At 34.3% G+C, this 18,581-nt stretch overlaps 2 protein-coding genes and 1 long non-coding RNA gene across 9 annotated transcripts; 1 reads left to right on the forward strand and 2 right to left on the reverse strand.

Moving 5' to 3' along the window:
• The first annotated feature begins 649 nt into the window (after positions 1–649).
• Positions 650–3,047, forward strand: LOC112422229 (uncharacterized). The gene is made up of 3 exons (XR_003012568.2): positions 650–2,486; positions 2,584–2,699; positions 2,814–3,047. It is a non-coding gene; the product is annotated as an uncharacterized lncRNA (long non-coding RNA).
• Positions 3,048–5,747: 2,700 nt separating this feature from the next.
• LOC11410637 (putative disease resistance protein RGA3) lies at positions 5,748–9,200 on the reverse strand. The gene is made up of 2 exons (XM_003615696.4): positions 6,117–9,200; positions 5,748–6,035 (listed from the first exon to the last, which is right to left on the reverse strand). The coding sequence occupies exon 1, from the start codon at positions 9,198–9,200 to the stop codon at positions 6,162–6,164; it is 3,039 nt and encodes a 1,012-aa protein (XP_003615744.2). The 3' UTR covers positions 5,748–6,035; positions 6,117–6,161.
• A 2,228-nt stretch (positions 9,201–11,428) lies between these two features.
• On the reverse strand, positions 11,429–17,515 carry LOC11410638 (putative disease resistance protein RGA1). Of its 7 annotated transcripts, none has more exons than XM_024783368.2 (9): positions 14,123–17,515; positions 13,959–14,024; positions 13,722–13,861; positions 13,428–13,499; positions 13,072–13,291; positions 12,880–12,982; positions 12,402–12,735; positions 12,111–12,309; positions 11,429–11,855 (listed from the first exon to the last, which is right to left on the reverse strand). In XM_024783368.2, exon 1 carries the CDS (start codon positions 17,224–17,226, stop codon positions 14,182–14,184), a length of 3,045 nt encoding a protein of 1,014 aa, XP_024639136.1. In that variant the 5' UTR covers positions 17,227–17,515; the 3' UTR covers positions 11,429–11,855; positions 12,111–12,309; positions 12,402–12,735; positions 12,880–12,982; positions 13,072–13,291; positions 13,428–13,499; positions 13,722–13,861; positions 13,959–14,024; positions 14,123–14,181. The 7 variants fall into 7 exon arrangements, with proteins under 7 accessions (XP_024639136.1, XP_024639139.1, XP_039690378.1 ...); XM_024783371.2 differs by lacking the exon at positions 13,428–13,499 and adding an exon at positions 13,573–13,618; XM_039834444.1 differs by adding an exon at positions 13,573–13,618 and having other exon boundaries at positions 13,072–13,499.
• Positions 17,516–18,581: the final 1,066 nt, after the last annotated feature.

The following is an 18,581-nucleotide window of genomic DNA, read 5'->3' on the forward strand; positions in this document are numbered from 1 at the left end:
CCAAAAAGCATAATTTAAACAAGCATCAATGCTTTGGAAATCCTGAAGTTGGGTATAAACTCCATGTATTGGGGTTGAGTAGAAGCGGATGACCCGTAATTTGGATTTGGAACTCTAATAACTCTAGGAGTAGTTAGATTTTGTGGAGCAAGACCCCTCAATGATGTTTGTTTATGCATGTCATTTGAAATCACAGGTCATCTCATGCCATATCTTCTTGTACTCATTCTCTGCAAATAAAATCAATCATATCCGTCCTTAAATTATAACAAAATCCATCAAATTAGTCCTCAAATTATGTCAGTAAGTCTCAAATCGATCCTTATGTAATAGCGGGGTATAATTGGAACACATGAAAAATTACACTGAAAAGTTAAATCTCAAATTTTTACCATTTCCATCAAATTAGTCCTTGTACACGTGGTTGCCTTGTTGACACGTGTACATGACAACACAACATGCAAGAGGACACGTCATCACCACTAACGGAGCTTTTGGACGGAGGGACCATTTTGATGGACGTCTGTAAAATTCAAGGACTAAATAGATATTTCGCAAAATTGAGAGACGAATTTGACCAATTTTTTAAAATTCAAGGACGAAATTGAGGTATCAGTCCATTCAATGTTATACAAAAGTCTGAAAAATAAAACACACAACACACGCGTTCCTTTTTCCCAGTGTTTTCTTCTTCTTCTTCCTCTTATCATCATCACCACCGCCAACCCTCTCCCTCAATCCACCGACGTTCTACCCCGTATGTTCCATGTCTTTTCTACTTTAACCGTCATATTTCTCCTCTCATACTTCGCCGTCGTCGATTCCACTGCCACTTTCTTTCCATCGCCACGGGAATAATGAGATTAAGCGCGAGAGTGATCGACCTAAACTTATTCCCTCTCTCCAGGTACTCAATCTGTTAACTTTGATGTTAGTTCATACAAATTTGCATGTAACAAATTTGTATAAGAACAGGCATAGACTTCTTAACCAATCAAATAAACTGCTCAATCAAAGCTTACTCAATTTTATTGTAAAAGAAGAAATAGAAAATTTAGGTGGTTTGAAATGTAAGATCCAACATATGTTAGATATGAAATTACTGTTGTGCTTTGATGATTTTTTCTCCTGATTCCAAAAATATAGTTTTAAGCCAATTTATGGCATTGAGTGATTTGATTTTCTGTTTCTTTTTTGTCTCATTGGTTCTAAGTTGGATGAGAAATTAGTGGCCACAGAAAGAAGAATGAAATATAAGTTAATTAACATTTTTTCAATAACTTTGAATTTTTGCTGATTTTTCTTTAACTATTGTTTTCTAATACCATTTGAAGTAGTCGTTTTTATTAGATTATGTCATTGCTACAAAATTTTCTCTATATGGGTTCATGTTGATTTTGAAATGATTGCAAATTTGTGTATAAGCATCTGTATGCAAACCTCTCTTTTAAGAGCACTATTTTTTGTTCCGGCTTTGTGTTTTTTGCGGATGTGCTTATGATTTGTGCAGCTACAGGTTTGTTACTTACAGAGCTTTCCAAATGTGGTATGTTGCTTTGTTCATTTAGTGGTTGAGAATGAAATTAGTTTGCACTCCCTGAGAAAATAGCTCTCTAAACTGAAGTTCCCATAATCTCTTATGATCATTGTACACACCAAATCTCTTACCCTAAGTCAAATTTACTGTACTGAGTAGAAATTATCTATTCTTTCATTAATATTGAAAAATCTTTCATCCCTTCAACATTGTTTCTGAGTATGATGTTACCAGTGAATTTTTGGTATGTTCCTTACCAATTCACATTTTTTATTGTTACTTTTATTGGACAAAATTACTTCTTGCGTCTATTCTTCCCTGATTCATAGAAGTTGTTCTACAATGGTTTTTGTGAATTTGCATTGGATAAGAGGACCACGGCCATGGTGGTCATAGCACAATTGCGACAACAAGTGGAATTGCACTCTTATTTTTGGATCTATGTCATACAATCATAATTGGTGGTGGTGAGTGGAAGAGCATGATTGAGTGCAGAATTTTTGAAGGTGTACGTTTCAAGCTGGGTGATCAGATGGTCGGCAAAAGTGAAATTGTTTACCTTCATGTCTATCGAGATTTCAGTTTTTAAGCTGGGGTCTTCATATGAATTTCCATTTTGAATATTGTTTCTATTGTAATCTGCCAATTATCAGAATTGTGTTAGATAAGTTTGAGTCTAATGTGTTCAGCTCCACTGTGTAATCTGTTTCTGTATTTCATTTTCAATAGAATCCAATTAAAACAACTTATTCTGCTTGCTTAATTATCATCTCCAATCTGCACAAGTAATACTATAAACAGGGTCATATTATTCTATTGAAATTGAAATACGGAAACATATTACAAAGAAAATGACTAAAGGCGGTGTATAAAGAAGTTTTTCGCAATTTATGAATTGTTCGGTGCTGATGAAATAAAGGTGTTGCCGTTTTGTTAGTCTGCCATCGATGTAAGTATGTACTGTATTTATATTAGTCGTTAATAAATGTCTTAATAATGGTCGTCAAACCTAACCCATCAGTGTGTTGCTTAATTTGTTTTTACAGATTTGTTTGACCTGACTGTAGCATTTGCCATCATATCTGAAACGCATAAATTCATGTTTTACTGTATACTCGGTGATCAATCCTTCTGTCTATATGAAAAGGCTTGATGTATACTGGTACGGTGATTAAATTTTCGCATAAATCAGTTCTTCTCATATTATAAATAACTTATAATAAGGATTGCAGCAACTAATGCTTCAATTTTATGCTGTCTTTGTTTTTCTTCGCAGGTTGAGCACAATTAAGGCATTGCATTTTTGGAGATCGTTATCATTGTTATACCATTATTATCTTTGCTAATATATGCTCCTAATTGTTTAAGAATTTCATCTCTGGTCCATACTGACGGTTTATTACTGATATCAATGGCACCAATCTCAATTGATACTATGTATCACATTATCACCAACAAAGGTGTAACTTGGTTATCATTATGATCCATTTCTGATTCCGTAATTATACTATATCCAAGTTCGTTGTTAACTTATTACAAATAATTTGTCGTTTAGAAGAATATTAACCACAAATTACTCATAGTGATTTATCGTTATGAAAATACATATAGAGAATATGAAAATTTACGTAGTATATTGACTGAGCCTCAATTTATTTTGAATTTTTCACCGAAACACATAAAATCACAATATTTTTGCAACTTCACATCCGAAAAAGTTATATAGACGTTGAATTTTTTCGTTATTTTTTGCACATATGTTAAGGACATAAAAAAACATTTCCCACAAAAAATTAGAATTTTCCGACAACGGATGGATTAATTATGAATTTTTAATGCGCCAAAAACTCAAGAAACTAAAACATCAAAAGATCGACTTAGAAATTGAATTTTGAGTTGGTTTTTTGCACACAACTCTATAAAAATACATATAGAGGGTCTGTAAATTTTCATGGAATTCCAAATAAGCTTCAATTTATTTTGATTTTTCGACCGAAACGCGTAAAATCACAATTGATTCTCTTCCAGAAACTGCACTTAAGTGCAACAAAATCAGCTGTAGTTAACTGCAACTGAAGCCAGCGGTAGTTAACTACAGCTGAGAGTCAGCAGTAGTTAACTACCGTTGGGGGAAATTTCATAACTTAAATGTGTTTTTAGGAATTTTTTGATGTGAGAAAAACAATTTTCAAAAGTATATGTTTTTTAAAATAAAAGAGGGCATAAGACCATAAAAGGCACTGATACGATGACCTTTAACACCAGTTTGATCAACTAAGACCAACCACAATGGTGAGGTCTTAACAATTTAAGATCCGGTACCTATTAGGTACCTCCATTGTGGGAAAAATATTTGGGGGTCTCTTAAGACCCTCATTTTTAAGTGGACCCCACACAACTTTTTAATAAAATAATCATTGTTTAGTTACTTTTGTTTAAATGTAAATGATAAAGAGTTATTGGTGGGTCCCATTTAGACCTTTTGTTAGAGCGTCTCTGTTGGAGTGGTTGAGTACCTATTAGGTACTATCATTAAAAAATTATAAAAAAATGATTTGTCAATGTGGAATCCGTTTAAGACCTCAAGATTGAGGATCTCCATTGTAGATCACATGCATGTCTATTGCATGAGTGCATCTTCCAAAGATTCAAAGTCTTCATTTACATGAAATTTTCATTCAGCTTTCAACATTCATAAGCACTTAATGAATTAACGACCAATATATTGGATGCATGTTGTTTTGAATATGCCCTTAATAAAGATGAAAAGGAGAAAGATGAACTTGAACTCATCATTTTTACAGCCGTTAAAATAGCATACATGATTTGCTTTTGCTACTTGTCTAAATTTTATCTAAACACCTAATTATGATGGTTGCCAAACACATTCAAACATTTATGTTAGTAACAATTTTATAAGCATGGCATTTTTAGGGTTGTATGGCCCAAAAGTCCTAAACCAAATGGCTTTCACCATTTCTCATGCGTCCTCCTAAATTTCAAAACTGCCCTCAGATTTTCGGATTATACAATATGCTACTCTTATTTTCAACTCTTCCTTTGAGGTCCAACTCGATTAGTCTCTTCAGTGGTTCAGTTGTGATTTTTCCTCTTAAGTCCAACTAGATTAGTCTCTTTAGCGGTCCAGTTATAAAGTCGATTTGTGACAATACCTTATATGCATCTATGTTAGGATTGATACGAGCTGTTAGTAGGTTCTGATACCATGTTGGATGGAGGAATGTTTTACATATTGAGCTTTAGTTGTTTCAAGGGGCACTCAACATGGAAAGGATATTGAAGCTTTGCAGAAAAGTTTGGACAATGCTGAGTAAGGTTCATATACAAACATGTCTAATTTTCTAACATAATTACATTTTAAGAGTGATTTTCAAATCAACTAATATTTAACATTATGGTTCTAAAGTTGGTGAACTATGACATAAAACTTTAACATTGTTTGTGGTTTCTAGAAGAATCAATTTGGTTACATAACATGAAAAATGGTTACCATAAGACAAGGAGAAAGAATAAGCATGTATCTTTACACTCGCAACAAAGAAACACACCAACTTTGGCCATTGCAGAAGATTATGGTTAGACTCAGACAGTCAAATATAGGTTTGACGCCATCGAAGTAATCGGCATTTCAACCTTAGGTTGTGTTTCAGAGTTTTGAAGAGATTATCAGAATTCTATTCACTTTGTTTTCTTGTCAAATCTTAATTGTTAGTGCTAATTGATGGTCTTATCATGAAAATTATAAATCAAACCTAAATAAAAACGAATAATAAGAACATGTTCATGTACCGAACTGATAAGTAGCAAGAAAGTGAAATAAAGAAAACACAATGATCTAAACTTATCATTGAAAAACATCACAGAAAACACAATGTTTGTTTCTTCATTTTAATTCTAACGAATGTCTAATTTTGGAATGTGTGCTATCTTATCCCAGTCCACCCTTGTTCCCTCCTTGCATCGCTCATCTAATCCTCCAGAAAAACATAATTAATCAGCAAGAGTATCATGCAAAACCCCAAAACAGTTAAAAAGGTGCACATGCACTTAACAAACTCATCATCATTTTCTCTTCCATAATTCCCTTCCTTGTTTGTACCACTTTGTCCTTGAAAGAATTCACAATTACCTTTGCTAACTGAATTATTGCTTATTGTGAAAAACAAAAATATCTCAAAGTTATCTTATGTGAACCAAATACAAAACCAGTAATTAATAATATCATAACAACAACAAATTACAAATTTGATGTATCATTTTAAACTGAGTGAAAAACATGAAAAAACAAAAGTCATTGAAAGAGACAGAAAATTTATATGCTAAAAGGGCATTATAAGGCTCTAAGACAGATTTTAGATGTCTGTTTTTCTCTCCCATTGCTGCTCCAACTCTCTGCAGAAGTATATTACTGGAAGACAGAAGACAAACTAACATGTGCTGCAAAACCACCATAGTGAAGAGACAAGAGTGTCATATCCTGCAAACACAGTACAAAATATTGTTACTATACTATAAGAAACAAAATCAAAAAAGGGTGATGGTGGAAGAGAGAGCCTACCAAATGTGATAGAAATTGGAAGCATATATGTGTGTGCTTTTTCATTCAATCAACATGTAATTTTGGAATGTGCGCTATCTTGTCCCAGTCCTCACCGGTTCCTTTCTTCAATCGCTCCTTTAATGTTGGGCAACCTCGAATTTTCAAAAACTCAAGTGAAGTGAGGTGTTGAATAGATTCGGGAAAGGATCTCAATCCTCCACAATAACCAATATCAATAGTTCGAAGAGATCGAAGACCTTCCCATGTTTGTTCCGGTATAGACTCAAGCTCACCACAAGAAGAGATACTCAGACACTCCAACACTAGGTTGAAGGGTTCATTTGGTAGTTTCTTCAATTTTGGGAAATTAGAAATTTTCAAACTTCGAAGACAAGTCAAGTTTCTTAACAAACCGTCAGGAAAGCAAATCACGTCTTCACCGTTAAGAAGGTGAAGGGTGGTAAGACTACAGAAATTGGAGATTGATCTCAGTAACTCATTGTTACATCCAAATACAATGAGGTCTTTAAGGGATGGAAGGCATGGCAACACAAGTTTAGGGCAATCAATAATGGTCAAATTAGAAAGAAGAAGGAACATATCTCTTATTTGCACTTTCAACAAACGCTCTAAGTTTCGTAGTCCTGCTAGTAACAATTTTTCCAAGGATGGAAAAGCCCTCACCTCTACACCATCATGATATTCAGCATCATCCATGTATTGCATATTATTCATACCCCATAATTCAAGCTTTTTTAGAGATGGTAGTTTACCTAGTGATGAAAGAACACAATTATTGCAATACTGAAGTTGAAGATCAACTAAACTATTAAGAAATCCAATCCATTTTGGCAAGCATAATCCGTCATAGTAAAGTATTTTCAACCTCTTGAGATTTGAGTGAGGTTGAAGCATTTCAAGTACTTGCTCAGCAGTAGTAGTTGGTGTCTCAGTTTCACCATTATTCCTCCATGACAAGGATAATTCTTGGAGGTCCTTTTTACCCATCAAATTGGCATGTCGAGCTTCAAATAAGCTACCAACATTTCCCAGACCTTGTATGCTCAGTTTTCCTCCAAGTGATAGATCATGTAGCTCTCCCAAGCCATACCCCCTCTCTGACTGAACAATGTATACACTTAATGTTCTTAGGAAATACAATTTTCCAATATAAGGAAACACACAAGACAATGAATTACAATCTTCAATGACAAGATGCCTGAGATTCTGTAAACAAGTCAAGTGTTTTGGTAGAAAAGTCAGTTTTCGAAAATATTTCAATTTCAAGATTTCCAATTTCTGCAAGCGATAAATTGAGTCAGGAAGGGTTTCTACGTCAAGATCACGAAGCTCCAAATACCTCAAATGAATTAAGTTCCCAAGTGACGATAACTTGAAAGTGTTTGTGCTTAAAACTCGAAGGGAGCGATTTGTTGGGAAGTAATCGTATTCTTTTTCGCTGTAAAACTCTAGTTGATACAACGTTCGCAAGGATTCAACTTTTTTGAAGGCCTCATTGAAGGAAAACAAGTTAATATCAGAGTAAAAGCTAGTATGGTGTGTGCTTCTTAACAAGTTAGTGTTAGTATTCTCCAAAATCATACACTCTGACCCCATAACTGATTGAGCAAGATCATGCACTAGGTCATGCATCTTGAAAGTAATGTCTCCTGAATAATCATCTATCTTGATGTCTTGGAAGAATGATTTTTGGCACAGTTCCTTCCAAATCATATTGCCAAAAAATTCTACATCCAAATTAGCCTTTGAGAAAATAAATCCATTGCCCATCCATAGATGAATCAAATCTTCCTTTACAATTTCCATATCTTTGGGAAATATCGCACAAAAAGCAAAACACCGCTTTAAGGTCGGTGTTAAATGAAAGTAGCTTAACCTCAAGGCTGGCAAAATGGAATTCTCATATGGTAAGGTCCAGAGATTACTGTCTTTAATTTCAAGCCATTCATTTTCATCACTCCTTGAGCGCATTAGACCTCCCAATGCTTGTGCTGCAAGAGGCAATCCTCCACACTTCTTTACTATCGCCTTACCTATTGCTACAAGCTCTTCCCGTTCTTCTCCAGCACATCCAAATGCATATTGTCTAAACAACAACCAACATTCGTTTTCAGAGAGACCAGATAAATGATGAGCTAAACATGTTCCCATGATTTCTGCAACATCCTTATCACGAGTGGAAACTAAAATGGAAGATCCTTTGGATCCACATGACAACGCAGATTTCAACTTGTTCCATTTGTCTTGGCTTAATCCTAGTTCCAATCCTTGATTTCTGCTCCATACATCATCCAAAACCAGCAAAAATCTTTTACCTTGCAATAGTTCTCGTGCTTTTCTTTGTATTACATCTAAATCCAAGGCATCAAACTTGTCTTTTGTGATAGATTCTATAATGGAACACAAAATCCTTTTGACAGAGAAAGTCTCCGAAACACAAATCCAAACTTTTGTATTAAAATTGCTACTTACCCTATGATCATTGTAGACCATTTGAGCAAGTGTTGTTTTACCAACACCACCTAGGCCAACAATAGGATAGATGGATAGGAAGTCAGATACTTGCGCTTGGGTGAGAAGAAACTCGACAATCCTCTCTCTATCATCTACTCGTCCAAACACTTTGGGTTCAGCAATAATGGAGCTTGTTTGGCGCCATTCAGCAACTTCATTTGGCCTTTCCCTAACAACGACACCCTCTCGTAAAAGAAACTTGTCTTTACTTTCAGCAATTTGATCGAATCTCCTTGTAATTTCTTTCAACCTTTTGCCGATGTCACGGCGAAACACAATGTTCTTTAGGTTGAAACAGGACGAGGCTTTAAGTCTACTAGATTCAATGGAACATTCATCAAGAATATCATCAAGCACATATACAGCATCTTTGAGTTGTTGGAGCCATACCTTAATAGAGCGGTCTGTGACCTGTTTCTGCTCAGCATCTTCAAGAACAGCCTTGATCAGATCCAAGGTGGTTGACAACTTTTCAGCCTTTGATGTGATTCCAGAAATGGTTGCAAATTCATTTTGAACAAGAGATAACAAATTCTCAAATACAACTCCTAGCAAGGCCTCTGCCATTTTTAGTTAGTACTAGGAATATCGGCTGTTAGGTGATCAGTTGGAAATTATGAAGGAAAATAAAACAAAATGCAGATTTGATTCAATTTAGAGCAACATCCACTAAGCACTGGGGTGATAGTGCTAGGACCCACACTTTAAATTTAATGTCATTATTATGGATCCATTGTTGACTTTTGTTTCTTTTTTTTTTTCCTACCATTTCATACAGAAATAAAAAACAGTCATATAATCTATCTTGGCTATTTCTCAAAACGTAAAGTTCTTACTTGCCCTTTGAAAGAACAAGCAAGCCAAATCTCCATATAAAAGTCTATAAATAAATTTGATTCCAATGAAGAAAAGTTCTGAAGGGTTAAAAAAGAAAAATATAAAATTATCTACAAAAACAGATACACTATTTGAAGGAAATTTTCATATTTTTAGTCAATAGGAATCGAACTCGGTACCAAGTGGTTTATAACAGTCAATAGCGTGCATGACATATCAATGAGTTTTTCATCAGAGCATAATTTTTAGCTATGAAGAATATTACAATAACATGAAAACATTTTGACTGCAACGATACCTTGCTTATGTGATACTCTATTATCATAGGCATAAAAGAATTAACTTCGAAAAATTTTCTTAAATTTCATTAAACTGGCTTTCATGTATTTGGCCTTTAGGAAACATAATTAAATTTGGTATTAACCCTACACAAGAGAAGTGTAACCATATATATTTGTTGAGTTTTACAAGTTAATGTATGTGTTTAAATGAATGTTAATTGGACGGAAATACAGCGCACGAGTATCATGTATAATTAAGTACAACATTGGTTCTCAAATTTTGCTTGCAATCTGGAATTTTTACCAGATAATTGAAGCGAAAAATAAAGTAAAAGAACAGAATAATATGCACAAAAAAGTACTGTTTTTTTTACTTCAATTAAAAATTAATTATAATGTGCAAAAAACTTAAATCAGTTTAGAGAGGGGAAATTAGAGAGGTTGGTATGGTAACATAGAAAGCGTAAAACTAGACCTAATCATGTTAATTAAATAAAAAATTAAATAAAAAATCTTCTGCTGCTTAAGTAAAAAATTAAGCAAGACTGGAGTATCATATAAAACCCAAAACAAGAACATTGTATGACCAATGTTTCTACTTTCCTTGTACTAGACAAGTCCAATGAACTTTGTTTATTGTTTTTGGTAAGACTTGCTGAACTTTGTTGATTTCATGATGATTATGATTGGCATCTGGCAAATAAGACTTCTGATTTTAACTAGTTGCAAAGCTTCATACTCATTCTGATAGATTGTTTCCTGAAATTTGTTTCTGGTCTGATAGCTATCCGTCAATATTTACCTCCAACCTGGGAACGAATCTACCACATTGTCTTTAATTTGAAAGAGCTATGCTAATTGAACTATTGTGAAGAATAAATATATAAAGGCATAATAAGGCTCTAAGAAAGATTCTGAAGTCTGCCTCCTATCCACAAGCTACTACAACTCACAGCAGAAGTGTCACTATTTACATCACTGCATTACCTTTTTGATTGATTTTAATATTACAACAGACGACTGAGATGATTTAAGTTAGCATAGCTCTCAAGATGAGAAAAACCACAAAAATTGTGCATAACCATGTATTCTTTGGTACAATCGTTCAATTAATAAGTATTTCAGAGATTTGAGAGATTGAGAATTCTATTAACTTTGTTTTATGTCAGATCCTAATTATTGTCATGAATTATTCATAGCAAGTTCATTTACTGAACAGATAAGAAACAAGAATTTGAAATAAAATAAGGATGAGTTCTTAAATATATTTGGTAAAAACTAAATTGTGAAGGTAATCAATATTATAAATCCTTAAGATGAAGTCCTTTCTTAAGGATCATTCATGTGTGCTGATGATAATGAACTCAAGTTGGCTGAGACTTCATCTGTTGCTTTTTTTTTCGGACAACTGTTGCACCGGACTATTCATTACTCCTCAAGTCCTCTGTGGTGTGTTTGTGTTGCTTAGTGGGTGGTTACATATATGGTATATATTTCTCTACCCCCTTCCATTTACTATATTTTGCTACCCCAAGTTATTCACATCATTGATAATTTGTGCCTTGTTTATTGAATTCTTTGTGTGGTTACATTTCTGTTGACAAGTGAATTTTATAAATGACAAAAATCACGTAGTCACTGATTTTAGCTTCCATAAGGCAATAATTTGATCAAGTATGAATTCAAAAAAGCATTTATCCCTTTTAAATAAATAATGTATGTACACTGTTTGGAATAACCAAGACACAAAATGTCTGATTATAAGCTCACTAACAAAAAACTACACTAGAGAAATGGGAAAGAGATTAATATAAAGAATCACTTATGTTAGCAACATTAGTACTAGTAGATATTGTAAAATCAAGGACAACCTCCTAAGGCTTAGGAGAAGCTATATATAACTCTTTCAACATCTGTTATTAGTTGGAATTAAGTTCGGCTCATGTGTTGGATCACCGCTGTCAACATCCTCTCGTTTCATGCCAACCATATCAATTTTTCTCATTATTTGTGATTTCCATTGCTTCATTTGATGGACTAATAGATTTTTCACTGCTTTCTTTGGAGATTGATTTTTCAGGCCAAAATACATTCAATCCATTACCTGTATGTATGACCAAAATACATTCAATTCCTTTATCAAATCTTACCATACATCTAAATATGTTTGGTGAAAAAAATGATGTGTGAAGGTAATTAGTATTATAAAGTCCTGAAGCATGCAATAAAAAGAAAGCCGACTGAAGTTTCTATATGTTAAAATCAAACTGAAAGTTTCTATATGTGTGTTAAAATCAATCAATTTGATAAGGCAGAAAATGCATATTAAAGTATTCGCTAAGATATGAACTATGTTTACCTGGAAACCAACGATAACCAGTAAAGAGATATCAGTTAAAGGAAATTGAAATCTTCAGCAGCAAACATCACTCCTAAAATATGCTCAACAACGTCGCCAATTCTGGCTATTGGTGTTTCCCCTGATCGAACTTGAAACTCCAACTTTCCATAAATATTTCATACATGAAGGGACTATTTCATAAATGAAGGATCATAACCTGCATATTTTCATGAACACGTGAAATTAAATTGAAATCTAGTAGTATATGGAGTTGAACATCTTAATACTATAGGAATTGAAGATCTATACCATATCAATACTATGAAGGATCATAAGGAAGTGGAGACGCCATAACGATAATCTGACCCATTAGGTTGACATCTTTAATTGATTTCGTCTCAGACAAAAATCACAAGTTTCACATAAATGAATTCAAAGATGTCTTCTTCATTCCAATAAACAATTTTTGGAATATGTGGTATCCTGTCACATTCCTCTCCTGCTCTCTCCTTACACTCCTTTAATTTTAGGCAACCACGGATACTCATAAACTCAAGTGAAGTGAGGTGTCAAATACCTTCTGGAAAGGATCTCAATCCTCGCATTCAACAATATCCATAGTTCAAAGAGAAATAAATGGCTCCTGTTCAGTTTCACAGGAGATGCTCTCTGTAAGTGATATGACTAATGCTAATCTACTAAAATATATGGAGTTAAAAGATGCAAAATTCACTTTGTTATCAAATAAAACATTTGATTTCTCATTCATATCATCCGAAATTATCACCTCTTATAGTTTCTGTGGTTCAGCTGAAGCATCCTCTTGCTTTCAGGAAAAGCAGTGGTCCGACACAAATATGGTTGGGATTCAGCAGCATTCCACAACATATCTGACACAAACATAATGAAATAACATGAGTGACTCGACTAGAATCATGAATTACAATGTCACCTTCCTAATAAAGAGCTGTATACACACCTGCAGATTTTCTGTCTTTGGTTGGTAACAATGACAGACACATGGCATCATTTCTCACAATATTTACCAACACACGAGAATTATAATATGCATTGGTTGTGACAAAATGCTCTAGATTGTTATTGATGTCGATGATAGTTTTACCCGGAGTATTATACACATGTTGATCTTGGCTTCCCTCACTCAAAAGATGTTTTAACAACTATGTAACAAGTGGTTCCTGCACATAGAAATTAAACTAAGACAATAATATTGTTATAATGATGTAAAAGAGACAAAGAAGCTTTAAAAAATTGTTCCGACTAGAAATTACACTCAGCCATCAAATTGAAACATGCAATTATAGATTTCAATACCACAAATAAAAAAAGGGATATTCAGAAACGTCAAATAAGGAAACCATAGTCAAGAGACATGAGAGGCATATCCTGCAAATAGAGTACCAAGAGATTGTTATGAAACACAGTCAAAAGAAATAAAGATGGAGGCAGAAACACCAACATCTCTGTTTTTTGATTCCTGTTGAAATCAGTAGCAGAAACATCACCTGCCAAAGAGTGAGCCAAACAATATATATTATTCAAATAAACAATCTAAAACAAATAAATAAGAATGACCAATAAAAACTTAAGAATAAAAATCGAGAAAACCTTGACACCGATCAGACTTTGCTAATGGGTACGGAGCTCTGACCCATTGTCACTTCCTCCACTCCAAAAGACTGCGTCTTCGTCATTGGGTATGTTTGTTCCATTAATCCCGTTATTTGTCTTGTGTGTCGACGCCAATCCTAACCATTCAATTAAATCCCCACAAAATCAGTAAAATTAAAAAAAAAAATCCAAAATTCAAATTAAAAAAAATTAAACTATGATGAAGAAAATGACCTGAATTAGAACATTTGTAACTTTAGTTGAGCAGTGAAATATCTTTCATGTAGTCTGGATCTCTTCCTGCGGAATGGGTTCCAAATAAGTCAACAACGAGAATAAAAATAAAGATTTTTGAGCAGTTGAAATCCAAACATAAGAAGGGGAAATTGAGATCTTACCAGTAAAATTGATTTTTGCGATGTTGATTGTGGCAGATAAGGGTAAACGTCTCTGCTTCTTAATCCTCGGTAAACTGTATTTTTGGAATATGAGCTATCTTGTCCCAATCCTCCCATGTTCCCTCTTTGCATCGTTCCTCTAATGTTGGGCATTCCCAAATTGTCAGAACCTCAAGAGAAGTGAGGTGTCGAATACCCTCCGGCAAGCATCGCAATCCTTTACAGCTATAAATCTGTAGATTTCGAAGGGAAGTGAGGTGTCGAATACCCTCCGGCAAGCATCTCAATCCTCTACAACTCGAAATGTGTAGAGCTCGAAGGGATTGAAGACCTTCCCAATTTTGCTCTGGTAAGGACTCCAATTGTGGGAACCAATCTACTTCCAGATATTGAAGACAAGTAAGGTTTTTGAACATCCCCTCTGGGAAGGATGTTATTCCTTCACCCTCCATTAGGGTAAGCTGAGTAAGACCACGGAAGGTAGAGATTGACCTCAGTAACTCATTGTTACATCCATCCACATAGAGGCCTTCAAGAGATGGAAGAGATGGCAGTCCAAGTTTATGGCAATATGAGATTTCCAAGTAAGAAAGACAAGGAAACATCTCCCCTCTTTCCACTTTCAATAACCCCTCTATGTTTCGTAGGTATCGTAAATGGAGATCCATCAGAGATCGGAAAACCATCACCTCCACACCATCCTGAGATTCATCATCATCCAAGTATTTCAGATTATCCATATAAGATAATTCCAGTTTTTTTAGAGATGGTAGTTTACCAAGTAACGGAAGCCGCACAATTTTGTTGCAATTCCGAAGTTCAAGAGAAATTAAATTACTAAGAAGGCTTATCCAACTTGGTAACGATAACCCTTCATTGTAATTTATTGTCAAGCATTTGAGATTTGAGTGAGGTTGAAGCTCTTCAAGTACTTGCTCAGCACTAATTATAGATTCCTGTTGGGATATCCATGACAAGCATAATTCATGAAGGTCTTTTTTACCCATCAAATTAGCCGCTTCAGCTTCAGATAACCTGCCAACATTGTTTAATCCTTGGATATGCAGTTTTCCACCGAGGTTTAGATCACGTAACTCTGTCAAGCTATTCCCTTTCTCTACACTAACAATGTACACACTTAATGTTCTTAGACAAGTTAATTTTCCAATGTTAGGAAACATTTGAGACAAAGACCGACATTCTTCAATGACTATATGCCTAAGATTTTGTAAGCAAGCCAAGCGTTTTGGGAGACAACTCAGATTACGACAGTCTTTTATTTTCAAGATTTCCAGTTTTTGTAAGTTGTAAATTGAGTTAGGCAACTTTTCTATGTCAAGATAAATAAGTTCCAAATACCTTAAATGAATTAAACTCCATATTGGGATCTGCAGAGAAAATGTTCTTAAAACACGGAGAGAACTGCTTAATGGGAAGTGATCATATTTTGTTGTAATAAAATAATATTTCTTCAAGTCAAACAATGTTCGCAAGGATTCAACTTTTTTGAAAGCATTTTCATCGAAGGATAAAAATTTCTTGCTGTTAAAACCAATGTGGTGTGTGCTTTTTGACAAATTAGTCGTGTTTTTATTCTCCAAACACGTACATTCTTGCCCCATTACTGATTGAGCGAGATCATGGACAAGATCATGCATCTTGAAAGAAATGTCTCCAGAATATTCATCCATCTTGCTATCTTGAAAGAACGATTTTCTGTACAATTCCTTCCAAACCATGTTTCCAACATCTTCAACCTCTAAATTCCTCTTTGCAATAAATCCATTAGCCATCCAAAGCTGAATCAATTCTTCCTTCAGGATTTCTCTATCTTTGGGAAATATAGCACAAAAGGAGAAACATTGCTTTAGGGTTGGTGTTAAATAAAAGTAACTCAACCTCAAAGCAGGTAAAATAGATTTTTCATGTGGTAAATCCCAAAGCTCACTGTCTTTAATATCAAGCCATTCCTTTTCTTCATTCATTGAGACCATTAAACCCCCCAATGCTTTTGCTGCAAGAGGCAATCCATTACATTTCTTTACTATCTCCTTTCCAATCTCCACAAGCTTTGTATGCTCTTCTTTGTTACGTCTAAATGCATGTTGTTTGAACAACAACCAACAATCACTATCTGAGAGACCAGATAAACGGTGACTTTCCCATGTCCCCATGATTGTTGCAACATCCTCATCACGAGTGGACACTAAAATGGAACTACCTTTTGATCCACACGACAAAACAGATTTCAAACGATTCCATCTATCTTGTGTTAACCCAGATTCCAATTGTTCATTTTGATTCCACACATCATCCAAAATCAGCAAATATATTTTCCGTTGCAACAATCCTTGCACCTTTCTTTCCAAGACATCTAACTCAAAGTCATGACACTTCTCTAATGTAATAGATTCTATAATACAACACAAAATCCTCTTGACCGAGAAAGTCTCAGAAACACAAACCCAAATTTTTTTATCAAAATTGCGACTCACCCTAACATCATTGTAGATCAATTGAACAAGAGTTGTTTTTCCAATACCACCTAAACCAACAATGGGATAGACAGAAATGAAGTTAGAGTCCTTCGCATAGGTGAGAAGAAACTCGACAATCTTTTCTTTATCATCGTCTCTTCCTAATGCTTTTGATTCAAGAGGGGTGGAGCTGGTTTGGCGCCCTTCAGCTACTTGATCTGGGATTACCCTAAGAGTTTCACCCGTCTGTAGAGAAAACTTGTTCTTTCTTTCAGCAATATCATCTAACCTCCTTGTAATCTCTTTCAACCTGTTACCAATCTCATGGCGAAACATGATGTTCTTTGGTTTGAAAGAGGTAAATCCTCTGAGTCGACAAGACTCGATCGAGTACTCATCAAGGATATCATCGAGCACATAAACAGCATCTTTGAGGTCTTGTAACCATAGCTTAATAGAGAGTTCTTTGAATTGTTTCTTCTCAGCATCTTCAAGAACAGCTTTGATGTGAACTAAGTTGTCTGATAGCTTTTGAGCCTTTGACTTGATTCCAGAAATGGTTGAAAATTCATTTTGAAGGAGAGATGTCAAATTTTCGAACACAACTCCAAGCAAAGCGCAAGCCATTTTTTTGTGAAAACAAATTAAAGAGTTGAAAAGATAAGAAGACGAGAAATTTGTTTAGATAGAATGAGTGTTGAACCAAGCTGGAGGACCTTTGAAAATAAATGCAATGAAAGTAGAAAGTCAGCATGTAGGTGCTCACAAACAGAATAACGATCTTCAGAAAATGTTTATGAATCTAGTGCCTGCATTTTTTTATTTACGTTCCATATAAAATTTCATTCAAGTTGGTGTAACGTCATTCACTTATATTTAATCTTTAAAATTTCATGCCACTAGTGTTTAAATTTAGTACTCTGGGTCAGGGGTGGATCTGGTTTCACAATATTAATGGGGCAATTTTTTTTTTTGTCAAACAATTAAATAATATTAAATTTGATAAGAAGATATATTAAAAATAGTTGTTGCAACCAAAATTACAAAGAAAAGTATCTATTTTTCATTTGTTGAATATAAACTAAAATTATATAATTACTAATTGTTCTAAGAACATCCCTTTCTATATAGATTACAAGAGATGAATCAAATGCTCTAAGAGGATACCCATGCATATGGATGGGTGAGCGTGTTGCGCTTTTTTTGAAAGTAATTCACAATTGTGTAGAAATTATATATATATATATATATATATATATATATATATATATATCATTGTATTGATTTTTTTGAGAGCATATTGATATATGAATAAAAATATAGATATATGTATAAACTGTACAAAAAAATTATTTATTTATAAAATATGAGTACAAATACAGACACATTTATAAATAAATAAATAGGTTCTCTAATTAATATATGAATAACAAAAACCCATTTGGGGTTGGCCCAGCGGTTGGCTTGGGATCTTGGAGTTTGCTCCTTCAGAGGTCTCAGGTTCGATTCACTCTGGTGTCAATTTCGGTGGGCTAAGTCCATACAGAGCTTGCTCTGGCTTTAAACGATGCCCCCGCAAGTGGGCGGTGGGATTGGTCCCCTCGGATTAGTCAATTCTTGGATCGGATACCGAGTTTTCAAAATATATATATATATATATATATATATAGGGGTTTGCTAGAACACACCCACTAGTTTTTATGTGGGAGTGTTTTAGCAAAGCTACACCTTAAGGTGTATTTAACCACTTTTTAGTTATTCAATTGCTAAAATACTCATTCTAAAAACTAAGTGGATGTATCCTAGCAAATGCCTAAATAAAAATATAGACATCTGTATAAATTAAAAAATAACATATAACACCATCTTAATATATGAATGAATATATAGATACATGTATAACATAAAAAAAAAAAAAAAATAGTTGTTTATATTAATATATCTTGGAGTTTGCTTCTCCAGAGATTTTAAGTTCGATTCTT

This window comes from Medicago truncatula, chromosome 5 (assembly GCF_003473485.1).
Source record: "Medicago truncatula cultivar Jemalong A17 chromosome 5, MtrunA17r5.0-ANR, whole genome shotgun sequence".
Lineage (NCBI taxonomy): Eukaryota > Viridiplantae > Streptophyta > Magnoliopsida > Fabales > Fabaceae > Medicago > Medicago truncatula.